General features: G+C 48.1%; 1 protein-coding gene across 1 annotated transcript in view; it reads left to right on the top strand.

The window, feature by feature from the left end:
• Window positions 1-853: 853 nt before the first annotated feature.
• Window positions 854-15,675, top strand: part of LOC140065248 (cell adhesion molecule CEACAM1-like) — a 196,729-nt gene continuing 181,907 nt past the window's right edge. The window contains exon 1 of the mRNA XM_072112847.1: window positions 854-1,012. Coding sequence (XP_071968948.1) covers window positions 949-1,012 — 64 coding nt within the window. The 5' untranslated portion in view covers window positions 854-948. The remainder of the gene's footprint in view (window positions 1,013-15,675) is intronic.

Raw genomic sequence — 15,675 nt, 5'->3', positions numbered from 1 at the left:
ATCTGTCTTTCCTCTGGGTTATCCACCTCACCTCTGTGTTATCTGTATCTCCTCTGTATTATCTGTCTCTCCTCTGAGTTATCTGTCTCTCCTCTGGGTTTATTCTTCTCTCCTCTGCGTTATACATCTCTCCTCTGGGTTATCCACCTCTCCTCTGAGTTATCTGTCTCTCCTCTGTGTTATTAGTCTCTCCTCTGAGTTATCTGTCTCTCCTCTGGGTTTATCCTTCTCTCCTCTGCGTTATACATCTCTCCTCTAGGTTATCCACCTCTCCTCTGAGTTATCTGTCTCTCCTCTGTGTTATTAGTCTCTCCTCTGTGTTATCTGTCTCACCTCTGTGTTATCTGTCTCTCCTCTGTGTTATCTGTCTCTCCTCTGAGTTACTTGTCTCTCCTCTGGGTTTATCCTTCTCTCCTCTGCGTTATACATCTCTCCTCTGGGTTATCCACCTCTCCTCTGTGTTATCTGTCTCTTCTCTGTATTATCTGTCTCTCCTCTGTGTTATTAGTCTCTCCTCTGTGTTATCCGTCTCTCCTCTGTCTTATCTGTCCCTCCTCTGGGTTATCCACCTCTCCTCTGCGTTATACATCTCTCCTTTGGGTTACCCATCTTTCCTCTGTGTTATCTGTCTCTCCTCTGGGTTATCCATCTTTCCTCTGTGTTACCCGTCTCTTCTATGTATTATCTTTCCTTTCTATCTGTACAGGTGCAGTGTCTGCGGCTTCTCTGGTGAATGGATCTCTCGGGGGGTCGGTGTATTTCGGAGTCTCTGTACCAAGTCAGACTAATGGACTTATTACCTGGATTTTTAATGGTATAGCAGCAGCACAGCTCATCTCTGGTGCAGCTCCTCGATGCTTTGGTCAGTTTGTAGGAAGATGTCATGTGTATGAGAATGGATCCCTGGCCCTGGATAATATCACATACAATGACACGGGGGAATATACAATGACTGCTATCGGAGATTCTGGGGACATCACACAGACAGCGAACTATCAGCTCAGAGTCTACGGTAAGTCATTTCCAGTAACTGATTTTCATCAATTCTTTGTATCTGCAACACCCCTGCCAATGCACATGGCAGTGATTGTGAATAAGCCCCTGTATCATTCGGTACATCTAGAGCTAATTATGCAGCGGTAGTTTATGCCTGGACAGGCAAGGGTTAAAACTGTTTAATGTTATTATCCAATGATGTTCCACCTTTGTAACTGGAGTGTGATTGGAGAGTGAGATCACCTGACCAGGGAATAACAAAACCCCTGGACAGGAAGTGACTTCTCTTTAGGCCCAGCTCTCACCACATGTGGAGCTCTTAGGCCCCAGCTCCTGAGTCAGCAGCACACCTCCTGGAGTCTAGCTCTCTTCCAGAGCAGACATCTTCTACAAGACTGAGTGACCAGAGAGTGTGAGATACAACTTCAGTGTCTCACACAGAGCTACCTCCCAGGACTAAAGCTGCAGCTTCCAGCATTAGACACAGATACCTCCCAGCCTGACCCTGCATCCAGACTGGTGACACAACTCCTGTGTATCACTCTCCATGACCACTCCAGTAATCTGGACTATCCAATAATCCAATATCTGTAAAGATTGTTTGGCCGTTGCCTGCAGTTGTTTGAATAAAGAACTGTAAGTTATTTTTGCACAATGTTGCCTCCGTCTGATCCCTGATACTGCTGTATCACCTCCAACAACTCCCCATTCACTACCCAGGTACATAAATCTTACGTATACTAAGGGGTTGCCCCAGGGAGAACCAGTACCACAGCCTCTCCCTCCATATTTCTTGCACACACCACCTGCTGGAGACTTGCCAGGCTGTAGGACAGCCCACCGTGACATCAGCGTGCCTAGGCCGCAACCGCCAGCCACTCCGGTATTCTGGGCCCCAGCTGCCTCCAGGCCCCGCGAGAAAAGGCCCCGGTGGGGGATGTTGCATATCAATATAGATGACAGACCTTATAAAAAGTTGAGTCAATCAGCCTGTAAAGGTGAGAGATGTGTACAGTACCATAGATCAGGATCAGGGCTAGTGATTTCAGAATCCGCATATACACTATAAGCTGCCGTACTGGATCCTGTGCACACATAGAGCAGGAGGAAGCTCTGCCCAATCAGGAGCCTGAAGGGAGCGGAGACCCATGCGGAAAGCTTGTGTGTACTATACAAATATGTCCCTTCCTCTCTCTCTCTCTATATATATATATATTTAAAAACATGTATGTGTTCAGCCTGTTTTAACCCCTTCAGGACTCGGCCTATTTTGGCCTTTAGGACGCGGCCCCATTTTTCAGATCTGCCCGCTGTCACTATCAGTGCTTGTAGCTTTGGAACGCTATGAGATATCCGGGGATTTTAAGATTGTTTTCTCGTGACACATTGCACTTAAAAATTTGGATCAAATCTTTTGCGTTTAGTTCTGAAAAAAAACAATTTGGCAAAAATTTGGAAAAATTCTTTATTTTCAACGTTCTAAATTCTCTCCTTTTGATGCAGATGTGACAGCCCCCGAATAACTTCATAACTTACATTTCCCAAATCTCTGCTTTATATTGGATCGTTTTTTAAGATTGCACATATTTTACTAGAATGTGATGAGGCGCAGAATTTGGGGACATTTTTCACATTTTTTGTAAAATCACCAAAACCCGTATTTAGATGGAGCTGCTGTGAGAGGCCGAAATAATAGCGAGACCCTTAACTTACCCCATTATGGAAATTACACCCCTCAATGTATGAAAAACCACTTTTAAGAAGTTTGTTAACCCTTTAGGTGTTTTATAGGGGTTAAAACAAAATGGAGGTGCAGTCTGCAAATTGTAATATTTTTTGGACAATACATTCATTTTGGGTGGAAAATTAAACATTTACAATGGATTAAATGAAAAAAAGGCTCCACAAAGTGTGATCCCCAATTTCTCTTGAGAACTGATCCCCCCATATGTGGTGGTGACTGCTGTATGGGCGCACGGCCGGGCATAGAATGGGAGGAGCATAGAATAGAGGGAGGAGCATAAAACAGGGGGAGGAGCATAGAATGGAAGGAGGAGCATAAAACAGGGGGTGGAGCATAGAATAGGAGGAGCATAGAAGGGAAGGAGGTGCCATCCAGAGCAGATTTGCGATGTCACATTGTACCGGCTATAATTTGTTTCTTTTTTCATTGAGGACCTATAGGGCTTATTTCTTTTGCCACATGAGATGCACTTTTCTGGTAGGTAATTTTGGGGCATCTATAGGCTAATTGGTGAGATTTTATTAACTCTTTGTTGGTGGAGGAAATGAAAATCATCAATTTTTAGGAAAATTTTTATGTTTTTTTTTTGGCCGTTTACCATACCATAAAAATAGTATATTATTTTTATTCTATGGGTCGCCACGATTACGAAAATACCTCATTTATATAGATTTTTTTATTTTTTCCGATTTTTACTGAATAAAAAGTAGTTTGGCAAAAATGCTGCTAATTTTAGCATCACCGTCTTTCATATGCAGAACTTTTTTATTTTTCTCCTCATAATAAAAGTGTCTTAATTAAGAGTTCAGAACATTTTTTAATCACTTTTTAGAGCATTTTTTATAGGGTATTAATTAAAAAATATATTTTTTGGAGCTTTTTGTTTTTTTTTTTACGGCATTCACTTTGCGGATATAATAACAATTCTGTTTTATTATGCAGATTGTCACGGACGCAGCGATACCAGATATGTGGGGGTTTTGTGTATTTTATTCAGTTTTACTGAATAAAAACTAATTTGGAGAAAATCTTATTCATTTTAGCATCACCATTAGAGATGAGCGAGCACTAAAATGCTCGGGTACTCGTTATTCGAGACGAACTTTTCCCGATGCTCGAGTGCTCGTCTCGAATAACGAGCCCCATTGAAGTCAATGGGAGACTCGAGCATTTTTCAAGGGGACCAAGGCTCTGCACAGGGAAGCTTGGCCAAACACCCGGAAACCTCAGAAAATGATGGAAACACCACGGAAATGGACAGGAAACAGCAGGGGCAGCATGCATGGATGCCTCTGAGGCTGCTTAATCGCACCATTATGCCAAAATTATGGGCAACAGCATGGCCATGACAGAGTGACAGAATGAAGCTAGATAGCATCTAATACATACAATAATTGACCCTAACACTATAGGGGACGGCATGCAGAGGCAGCGGCAGCAGCGGGAGGCTAGAGAGTGGCATGGCGACATACACCAAATGGACTCAGGCTTCAAACCAATGGGTGGCAGAGAGGAACCAAAGGAGGTGAGCAAGAAGCGCTCAAATAATATCGGTACATGATAAAAGTTTGCCAGTATATTTTGTGGATTACACAGCAGGGTGGCGACAAAGTTAACATGGAAGCCATGAAAACAACCCAAAATTCTGCCTGACACAGCTCGTTTGATAAGGGGACGATGTATGGAGGCAGTGAACTAGTAGTAGATTAAAGGTGCTGCAGTTAAAACTATGTTAGTTGGATCTTGGCATGGAGCTGGCGCTCCGCTGCCAGGCGAGCTTTCGCCAATCCAAGCCCCTGTCTCTAGGCTACTCCCCAAACAGCACTTCTAAGAACCTTTTGTATAAGATCAAGTGTAGTAGCGTTCTTATAAGTTTGGGATATGGCGGGTGAGGGGAATGTAAACAGATGCGCAAGAAGCGCTGAAATAATATCCGTAAATGATAAAAGTTTGCCAGTGTATTTTGTGGATTACACAGCAGGGTGGCGACAAAGTTAACAAGTTTGATGTGGAATGCCCTGTAATAGCTCTTGGGCGGTGTGCCTTTTATCACCTAGGCTCAGCAGTTTGAGCACCGCCTGCTGTCGCTTAGCGACGGCACTGCTGCTGTGCCTAGAGCTACCGACTGATGGCGCCATGGCCACGGATGGTAATTCGGAGGAGGAGGAGGTGGAGGAGGGGTGGGAGGAGGAGGAGGTATACTAGGCCTTTGTGACCTGGACCGAGGTAGGCCCCACAATCCTCGGCGTCGGCAGTATATGACCAGCCCCAGGGTCAGACTCGGTCCCAGCCTGCACCAAGTTAAGTGTAGTAGCGTTCTTATAAGTTTGGGATATGGCGGGTGAGGGGAATGTAAACAGATGCGCAAGAAGCGCTGAAATAATATCCCTAAATGGTAAAAGTTTGCAAGTATATTTTGTGGATTACACAGCAGGGTGGCGACAAAGTTAACAACTTTGATGTGGAATCCATGAAAACAACCCAAATTTCTGCCTGACACACCTCGTTTGATAAGGGGACGATGTATGGAGGCAGCTATATGGACGACTTTTGGAGGTAGCAATGGAGACAACGTGTGGAGGCTGCTATGGAGACAATTTAATTTGGATAGTGCCTGTATGTGGCAGTCCAAAAAAGTTTTCAAACCAGAGGAGCAGGTAGGTGGCCCTCCAGAAAAATGGAATAGATTGAGTGCCTGTATGTGGCAGTCCAAAAAAGTTTTCAAACCAGAGGAGCAGGTAGGTGGCCCTCCAGAAAAATGAAATAGATTGAGTGCCTGTATGTGGCAGTCCAAAAAAGTTTTCAAACCAGAGGAGCAGGTAGGTGGCCCTCCAGAAAAATTAAATAGATTGAGTGCCTGTATGTGGCAGTCCAAAAAAGTTTTCAAACCAGAGGAGCAGGTAGGTGGCCCTCCAGAAAAATTGAATAGATTGAGTGCCTGTATGTGGCACTCCCAAAAATTGTTTAAAACAGAGGATCGGGTAGGTGGCCCTCCAGAAAAATTAAATGCATAAAGTACTATAGCTAGAGCCAGTGGGCCCTGTCAAAAAATAGCCAGTTTCCTCTGCTTTAGTGTACAAAGAGGAGGAGAAGGAGGACAATGAGGAGGAGGAGTGCATAAATTATTCAGGTTGAGCTTCCTTCACCTGGTGGAGATTGGAAATTATGAGAAATCCAGGCTTTATTCATCTTGATAAGCGTCAGCCTGTCAGCGCTGTCAGTCGACAGGCGTGTACGCTTATCGGTGATGATGCCACCAGCTGCACTGAAAACCCGCTCGGACAAGACGCTAGCGGCAGGGCAGGCAAGAACCTCCAAGGCGTACAGCGCCAGTTCGTGCCACATGTCCAGCTTTGAAACCCAGTAGTTGTAGGGAGCTGTGTGATCATTTAGGACGATGGTATGGTCAGCTACGTACTCCCTCACCATCTTTCTGTAAAGATCAGCCCTACTCTGCCGAGACTGGGGACAGGTGACAGTGTCTTGCTGGGGTGACATAAAGCTGGCAAAAGCCTTGTAAAGCGTACCCTTGCCAGTGCTGGACAAGCTGCCTGCTCGCCTACTCTCCCTCGCTACTTGTCCCGCAGAACTACGCACTCTGCCGCTAGCGCTGTCAGAAGGGAAATACTGTTTCAGCTTGTGCACCAGGGCCTGCTGGTATTCATGCATTCTCACACTCCTTTCCTCTCCCGGGATGAGAGTGGAAAGATTTTGCTTGTACCGTGGGTCCAGGAGAGTGAATACCCAGTAATCGGTGCTGGAATAAATTCTTTGAACGCGAGGGTCACGGGATAGGCAGCCTAGCATGAAATCTGCCATATGCGCCAGAGTCCCAACGCGCAAGAATTCACTCCCCTCACTGGCCTGACTGTCCATTTCCTCCTCCTCCAACTCCTCTTCTTCTGCCCATACACGCTGAACAGTGAAGGACTGAACAATGGTCCCCTCTTCTGTCTCGCCAACATTCTCCTCCTCTTCCTCCTCATCCTCCTCCACCTCCTCCGATATGCGCTGAGAAACAGACCTGAGGGTGCTTTGGCTATCAACAAGGGAATCTTCTTCCCCCGTCTCTTGTGACGAGCGCAAAGCTTCCGACTTCATGCTGACCAGAGAGTTTTTCAACAGGCCAAGCAGCGGGATGGTGAGGCTGATGATGGCGGCATCGCCACTGACCATCTGTGTTGACTCCTCAAAGTTACTCAGCACCTGACAGATATCAGACATCCACGTCCACTCCTCATTGTAGACTTGAGGAAGCTGACTGACCTGACTACCAGTTCTGGTGGAAGTTGACATCTGGCAGTCTACAATCGCTCTGCGCTGCTGGTAAACTCTGGATAACATGGTTAATGTTGAATTCCACCTCGTGGGCACGTCGCACAACAGTCGGTGAGCGGGCAGTTGGAGGCGGCGCTGCGCTTCCCTGAGAGTGGCAGCATCTGTGCTGGACTTCCTGAAATGCGCACAGATGCGGCGCACCTTCGTGAGCAAATCAGACAGATTGGGGTATGTCTTGAGGAAACGCTGAACTATCAGATTTAACACATGGGCCAGGCATGGCACATGTGTCAGTCTGCCGAGTTGCAGAGCCGCCACCAGGTTACGGCCGTTGTCACACACAACCATGCCTGGCTTCAGGTTCAGCGGTGCCAGCCACAGATCAGTCTGCGCCGTGATGCCCTGTAATAGTTCTTGGGCGGTGTGCCTTTTATCGCCGAGGCTCAGCAGTTTGAGCACCACCTGCTGTCGCTTAGCGACGGCACTGCTGCTGTGCCTAGAGCTAGCGACTGATGGCGCCATGCCCACGGATGGTAGTTCGGAGGAGGAGGTGGAGGAGGGGTGGGAGGAGGAGGAGGCATAGTAGGCCTGAAAGACCTGGACCAAGGTAGGCCCCGCAATCCTCGGCGTCGGCAGTATATGACCAGCCGCAGGGTCAGACTCGGTCCCAGCCTCCACCAAGTTAACCCAATGTGCCGTCAGCGATATATAGTGGCCCTGCCCGGCAGCACTCGTCCACCCGTCCGTGGTCAGGTGGACCTTGTCAGAAACGGCGTTGGTCAGGGCACGGATGATGTTGTCTGACACGTGCTGGTGCAGGGCTGGGACGGCACATCGGGAAAAGTAGTGGCGGCTGGGGACCGAATACCGAGGGGCGGCCGCCGCCATGAGGTTGCGAAAGGCCTCGGTCTCTACTAGCCTATAGGGCAGCATCTCCAGGCTAAGCAATCTGGAGATGTGGACATTAAGGGCTTGGGCGTGCGGGTGGGTTGCACTATATTTGCGTTTCCGCTCCAGCGTCTGGGGTATGGAGAGCTGAACGCTGGTGGATGCTGTGGAGGATCGTGGAGGCGACGATGGGGTTTTTGTGCCAGGGTCCTGGGCAGGGGGCTGACTATCAGCTGACACAGGGGAAGGAGCAGTGGTGTGCACGGCCGGAGGTGAACGGGCTTGGTGCCACTGATTCGGGTGTTTAGCATTCATATGCCTGCGCATACTGGTGGTAGTTAAGCTAGTAGTGGTGGAACCCCTGCTGATCCTGGTTTGGCAAAGGTTGCACACCACAGTCCGTCGGTCATCCGGTGTTTCCTTAAAGAACCTCCAGACTTTTGAAAATCTAGCCCTCGCCGCAGGAGCTTCACTAGGTGACACATTTGGCACTGATGCACCAGCTCTGGCCCTGCCTCTCCGTCTGGCCCCACCACTGCCTCTTCCAACCTGTTCTGGTCGAGGACTCTCCTCCGTCTCAGAAGCACTGTGTTGACCCGGCCTCTCAACCCAGCTTGGGTCTGTCACCTCATCATCCTCCGATCCCTCAGTCTGCTCCCCCCTCGGACTTCCTGCCCTGACAACAACTTCCCCACTGTCTGACAACCGTGTCTCCTCATCGTCGGACACCTCTTTACACACTTCTTCCACTACGTCAAGAAGGTCATCATCACCCACAGACTGCGACCGGTGGAAAACCTGGGCATCGGAAAATTGCTCATCAGCAACCGGACAAGTGATTTGTGACTGTGGGAAGGGTCCAGAAAACAGTTCCTCAGAGTATGCCGGTTCAAATGCCAAATTTTCCTGGGAGGGGGCAGACTGGCGTGGAGGAGGCTGAGGTGCAGGAGCTGGAGGAGTGCCGATTTCGGTGACATGGGTGGACTGCGTGGAAGACTGACTGGTGGACAAATTGCTCGAAGCATTGTCGGCAATCCACGACATCACCTGTTCGCACTGTTCTGGCCTCAACAGTGCTCTACCACGAGTCCCAGTAACTTCAGACATGAACCTAGGGAGTGTAGCTCTGCGGCGTTCCCCTGCTCCCTCATAAGCAGGTGGTGTCTCACCCCGCCCAGGACCACGGCCTCTGACCCCTGCAGTAGTTGGACGCCCACGTCCCCGCCCTCGTCCTCTACCCCTAGCCCTCAGGTTAAACATTTTTTTTAACTTTTTTTTTGTGTTTTTTTTTTTTCTTTTTTTTTGTGTTTTTTAGTTTTTAAAACCAAACGATGCTTTCCTATTGCTATGGCTATTTTCTAGCCAAGTATGAAAGCACACTACTATGCCAGATGAGATGACGCTGAGTTATGAAAAAATAAACGTAAAATAAAAAGTAAATGGCAGACTTTGCCTAATTGAAATCCAACCCCGGGCCCTAATAAATTTTCCCACTTTGGTGTTTGAGGTGGATATGTGCGTCACTAAGCGCTAAACACAGCGGTCGCAAGTCTCACTACAAATTCCTCACAATATGGTACTAGCTGCAAATAAAAAAAAAAAAAAGTATAACGTTATTGTAGCCCTAAGAAGGGCTGTTGGGTTCTTGTAGAATCACTCCTGCCTAACAATAAGCTAATAGAACAGCCTAACGCTTTCCCTGAGCAGCAGCAGCTCTCTCCCTAGCGGCATCCAGACACAGAATGATCCGAGCAGCGCAGGCAGGGGCTAGTCTATCCCAGGGTCACCTGATCTGGCCAGCCAACCACTGCTATCGACGTGTAAGGGTACCACGTCATGCTGGGTGGAGTGCAGAGTCTCCTGGCTTGTGATTGGCTCTGTTTCTGGCCGCCAAAAAGCAAAACGGCGGGAGCTGCCATTTTCTCGAGCGGGCGAAGTATTCGTCTGAGCAACGAGCAGTTTCGAGTACGCTAATGCTCGAACCAGCATCAAGCTCGGACGAGTATGTTCGCTCATCTCTAATTTTTATTTATTATAATGTGTAGTGTGTAGTGTTTTTTCATGTTTTTACTTATACTTACTTGAACGTGAACCAGCGATGCTCTGATGCTCTGATAGCTGGTTCAAGTCCAATACACTGCTGTATAATACTTCTTCATTGTAGAGCCGTGTACAATGTCTGGCGGTGCAGGCGCATGCGCAGACAGTTCACAGTCAGACCCGGAAGGGATCTGACTGGCAGGGAGAGCGGGCAGCTCCGGGGCACATGGCAGTCCTCGGAGTTGCCGAGAAGTGGATCGGATCCCCTGGTAAGTGGCATGGGGGATCCGATCCATAGCGGAAACACCCTTACACGTCACGGGCATGCTTGACCGCGGCGTGTTAAGGGTTAACACCCGCGATCAGAGTTGGCTCCGATTGCGGCTGTTACAGCGAGGTGTCAGCTTTGATACACAGCTGACAGCCGCTCCATGAACGGAGCCGGTACCAGAAGCAGGACGTTATAGTGCGTCCTGGTGCGCCTAAGGGTCAATATACTGTATATTTGTGTACATAGATGAGTCTGTGTGTATGTAATATATATATTTATGTGCATGCACCTGGACCTGTGTATGTGCATGCTCCAGTGTTTGTTTTCGGTGTTTGTAAATGTATGTACACATGCACTGATACATTGTTGGGTTGAACTTACAGGGACTTATTTACTAAGGGTTCGTGGACCGCATTTTCATCGGGTTTCCTGACGATTTCCGTTTTGCGTCGCATTTAACAGGGGTTTTTGGCGCACAAGATCGGATTTGGGCGCAATCACACCGACGTTCATGCAACGCAAATAGGGGGCCTGGCCATCGGACAACCAGACGGATTCAGATTACCCGCAGGATTTAAAATTCAAATTGTGTCGCAAGACAAGCACTTCCAAGCACCGGGAAGAAGGAGGTGAACCCCAGCGGACCTCAGCAGGGAAGCGACACCTGCAGGAACTCATGAATCGCGGCAGATGTTCATTCCAGCGCACAACGCACCTCAGGGATCGCGCAGGGACCAGGTAAGTAAATGTGCCCCACAGTATCTAACATCAGAAACAATGGGAAAAATTTACTTACCCGGTCCTGTCGCGATCCCGATCCAGACGGTCCGACGAAGATGAAGTCCAGCGCAATTCATGTAGCTCGTGCGCCCAAGTTCCTGCATCTGTCGCTTCCCCGTGTGAGATCCGCCAGAGTTCACCTTCTTCTTCCTAGTACTTGTAAAAGCGTGTCTTGGGACACAATTTGAATTTTAAATCCTGCGTGTAGTCCGAATCGATTTCGGATTTGCGTTGCATGAAAGTCAGCGCGATTGACCGAAAAATCTGATTGCGTGCGCCAAGAACTCTTGCTAGATGCAGCGCAAAACGGAAATCGTCGCGAAAAGCGCCAAAAATTCGATTCAAGGACCCTTAGTAACTGAGATCCAATACATATCACCATCAAGCATCACGTGGTACACTTACATGTCGATAGCAGTGGTTGGCTGGCCTGATCAGGTGACCCTGGAATATACTGCTCGGATCATTCTCTGTCTGGATGCTATTAGGGAGAGAGCTGCTGCTGGTCAGGGATAGTGTTAGGGTGCTAGTAGATTACTGTTAGGCAGGAGTGATTCTCCAAGAACCTTACTGTTAGGCAGGAGTGATTCAACAAGAACCTTACTGTTAGGCAGGAGTGATTCTACAAGAACCTTACTGTTAGGCAGGAGTGATTCTACAAGAACCTTACTATTAGGCAGGAGTGATTCTACAAGAACCTTACTGTAAGGCAGGAGTGATTCTCCAAGAACCTTACTGTTAGGCAGGAGTTATTCTCCAAGAACCTTACTGTTAGGCAGGAGTGATTCTCCAAGAACCTTACTGTTAGGCAGGAGTGATTCAACAAGAACCTTACTGTTAGGCAGGAGCGATTCTGCAAGAACCTTACTGTTAGGCAGGAGTGATTCCCCAAGAACCTTACTGTTAGGCAGGAGTGATTCTCCAAGAACCTTACTGTTAGGCAGGAGTGATTCAACAAGAACCTTACTGTTAGGCAGGAGTGATTCTCCAAGAACCTTCCTGTTAGGCAGGAGTGATTCTACAAGAACCTTACTGTAAGGCAGGAGTGATTCTCCAAGAACCTTACTGTTAGGCAGGAGTGATTCTACAAGAACCTTACTGTTAGGCAGGAGTGATTCCCCAAGAACCTTACTGTTGGGCAGGAGCGATTCTCCAAGAACCTTACTGTTAGGCAGGAGTGATTCTACAAGAACCTTACTGTTAGGCAGGAGTGATTCTACTAGAACCTTACTGTTAGGCAGGAGTGATTCTCCAAGAACCTTACTGTTAGGCAGGAGTGATTCTCCAAGAACCTTACTGTTAGGCAGGAGTGATTCTCCAAGAACCTTACTGTTAGGCAGTAGTGATTCTCCAAGAACCTTACTGTTAGGCAGGAGTGATTCTCCAAGAACCTTACTGTTAGGCAGGAGTGATTCTACAAGAACCTTACTGTTAGGCAGGAGTGATTCTCCAAGAACCTTACTGTTAGGCAGGAGTGATTCTCCAAGAACCTTACTGTTAGGCAGGAGTGATTCTCCAAGAACCTTACTGTTAGGCAGGAGTGATTCTCCAAGAACCTTACTGTTAGGCAGGAGTGATTCTCCAAGAACCTTACTGTTAGGCAGGAGTGATTCTCCAAGAACCTTACTGTTAGGCAGGAGTGATTCTACAAGAACCTTACTGTTAGGCAGGAGTGATTCTACTAGAACCTTACTGTTAGGCAGGAGTGATTCTCCAAGAACCTTACTGTTAGGCAGGAGTGATTCTCCAAGAACCTTACTGTTAGGCAGGAGTGATTCTCCAAGAACCTTACTGTTAGGCAGTAGTGATTCTCCAAGAACCTTACTGTTAGGCAGGAGTGATTCTCCAAGAACCTTACTGTTAGGCAGGAGTGATTCTACAAGAACCTTACTGTTAGGCAGGAGTGATTCTCCAAGAACCTTACTGTTAGGCAGGAGTGATTCTCCAAGGACCTTACTGTAAGGCAGGAGTGATTCTCCAAGAACCCAACAGCCCTTGTTAGGCCTACAATAGCGTTATATATATATATATTTTGTTGATTTCCTTGTGGCGGGGCTTGCTGGCATTAGTAGTGAAGCTCGTACCATATTGTGAGGAATTTGCAGGGAGACTTGGGAACATTCTATTTAGCTCTTAGTGACGCACATATCCATTTCAAACACCTAAGTGGGACAATTTATTGGGGGTTTGATTGAATTAGGCAGAGTCTGCCAATTTTTAATTTTTTTTTCAAAAGTGAAAGTGAAAGTCACAGCACAAAATCCTTTTGTGTGCTGTCAGTGGTGCAAATGCAATTTCATCTAGCTTAGTCTGCCTGCTACTGTTTAGCTAGCTAGTCTCCAGAAATCCCAATCCACATTCTCTCTGCCGGTGAAGCGTACTGTACGTCACTTGTGGCGTAATCTAATACGTTTTTTTGTTCACATCAAGACCGGGACATTTAAAAAAAATTGTCTGTGTTGGTTAGAAACTAGCCATAGCAATCATCTTCTGTGGTTGCCGTCTGATTTCTTCTGCACGTTTTGTTCTTCTATAAATAAAAAAAAAAACAAACATTAAAAAAAATGACCAAAAAAAAAAATTACAGTTTATATTTCTCTTTTGTCTATAAAATATAAAATAAAATGAACCCGAGGGCTAGGGGTAGAGGACGAGGGCGGGGACGTGGGCGTCCAACTACTGCAGGGGTCAGAGGCCGTGGTCCTGGGCGGGGTGAGACACCACCTGCTTATGAGGGAGCAGGGGAACACCGCAGAGCTACACTCCCTAGGTTCATGTCTCAAGTTACTGGGACTCGTGGTAGAGCACTGTTGAGGCCAGAACAGTGCGAACAGGTGATGTCGTGGATTGCGGACAATGCTTCTAGCCTTTTGTCCACCAGTCAGTCTTCCACGCAGTCCACCCATGTCACCGAAATCGGCACTCCTCCAGCTCCTCCACCTCAGCCTCCTTCCCCCCAGTCTGCCCCCTCCCAGCAAAATTTGGCATTTGAACCGGCATACTCTGAGGAACTGTTTTCTGGACCCTTCCCACAGTCACAAACCACTTGTCCGGTTGCTGCTGAGCAATTTTCCGATGCCCAGGTTTTCCAACAGTCACAGTCTGTGGGTCATGATGACCTTCTTGACGTAGTGGAAGAAGTGTGTAAAGAGGTGTCGGACGATGAGGAGACACGGTTGTCAGACAGTGGTGAAGTTGTTGTCAGGGCAGGAAGTCCGAGGGGGGAGCAGACTGAGGGATCGGAGGATGATGAGGTGACAGACCCAAGCTGGGTTGATAGGCCGGGTGAACACAGTGCTTCTGAGACGGAGGCGAGTCCTATAGCAGAACAGGTTGGAAGAGGCAGTGGTGGGGCCAGACGGAGAGGCAGGGCCAGAGCTGGTGCATCAGCGCCAAATGTGTCAACTAGTGAAGCTCCCGTGGCGAGGGCTAGATTTTCAGAAGTCTGGAGGTTCTTTAAAGAAACACTGGATGACCGACGGACTGTGGTGTGCAACCTGTGCCACACCAAGATCAGCAGGGGTTCCACCACTACTAGCTTAACTACCACCAGTATGCGCAGGCATATGAATGCTAAACACCCCACTCAATGGCAGCAAGCCCGTTCACCTCCGGCCGGGCACACCACTGCTCCTTCCCCTGTGTCATCTGCTAGTCAGCCCCCTGCCCAGGACCACGGCCCAAACACCTCCCGTGCGAAAGCCGCACCTTCGCCTCCACGATCCTCCACAGCGTCCACCAATGTCTCCATGCGCAGCGTCCAGCTCTCTATACCCCAGATGCTGGAGTGCAAGAGGAAATACAGCACAATCATATCAGCGCTTCATGCTCACCTCCTTTGGTTCCTCTCTGCCGCCATAACCAGGCAAAATACTGATACATACAGTGCTACACGTTATACTCGCCAAAATGAATTTTTTAAATTGGTTTGAAGCCTGAGTCCATTTAGGGTATGTCGCCATGACACTCTCTAGCCTGCCGCTGCTGCCGCTGCCTCTGCATGCCGTCCCCTATAGTGTCAGGGTCAATTATTGGGTGTTTTAAATGCTATCTAGCCTCATTCGGTCACTACATTTTCTACATTTTTGGGTGTTTTACCGGCTGTGATTTTCTGGTGTTTTATATGGGTCACTCATTTTGATAATGGATGCAAAGCTGTATGACTGAGTGCGCGTCCCCCCCACATGCCTCCACACGTCGTCTCCATACCTCATTTTCTGAGGTTTCCGGGTGTTTGGCCAAGCTTCCCTGTGCAGAGCCTTGGTTCCCTTGAAAAATGCTCGAGTCTCCCATTGACTTCAATGGGGCTCGTTATTCGAGACGAGCACTCGAGCATCGGGAAAAGTTTGACTCGAGTAACGAGCACTCGAGTATTTTAATGCTCGCTCATCTCTATTAACAATCTTATATTTCTATACAACTTTTGTAAGTCCAAGTCCATCTGGAAAGAATCAGAATGTCCAACAGGACTAAACGACAATCCTTTCTGCAGCAAGTTCATTTGGGAAGAATTCAAACTCTACGAGGATATATTAATGACTAAACTCAGTACAGCACCTGTGCCCGGGTAAGCAGGGGTTGTAGTGGTGGCGCCGGCGGTGCATGAACTCCTGATAGTGGATGGGGGGCGTCTGTGGTGGCGTCTGTGGTGGCGGCCTCCCCGACGCGTCCTCCTGCA

This window comes from Engystomops pustulosus, chromosome 6 (genome assembly GCF_040894005.1).
Source record: "Engystomops pustulosus chromosome 6, aEngPut4.maternal, whole genome shotgun sequence".
In the NCBI taxonomy this organism is placed as follows: domain Eukaryota; kingdom Metazoa; phylum Chordata; class Amphibia; order Anura; family Leptodactylidae; genus Engystomops; species Engystomops pustulosus.
This window is presented reverse-complemented; position numbering and strand designations above follow the sequence as displayed.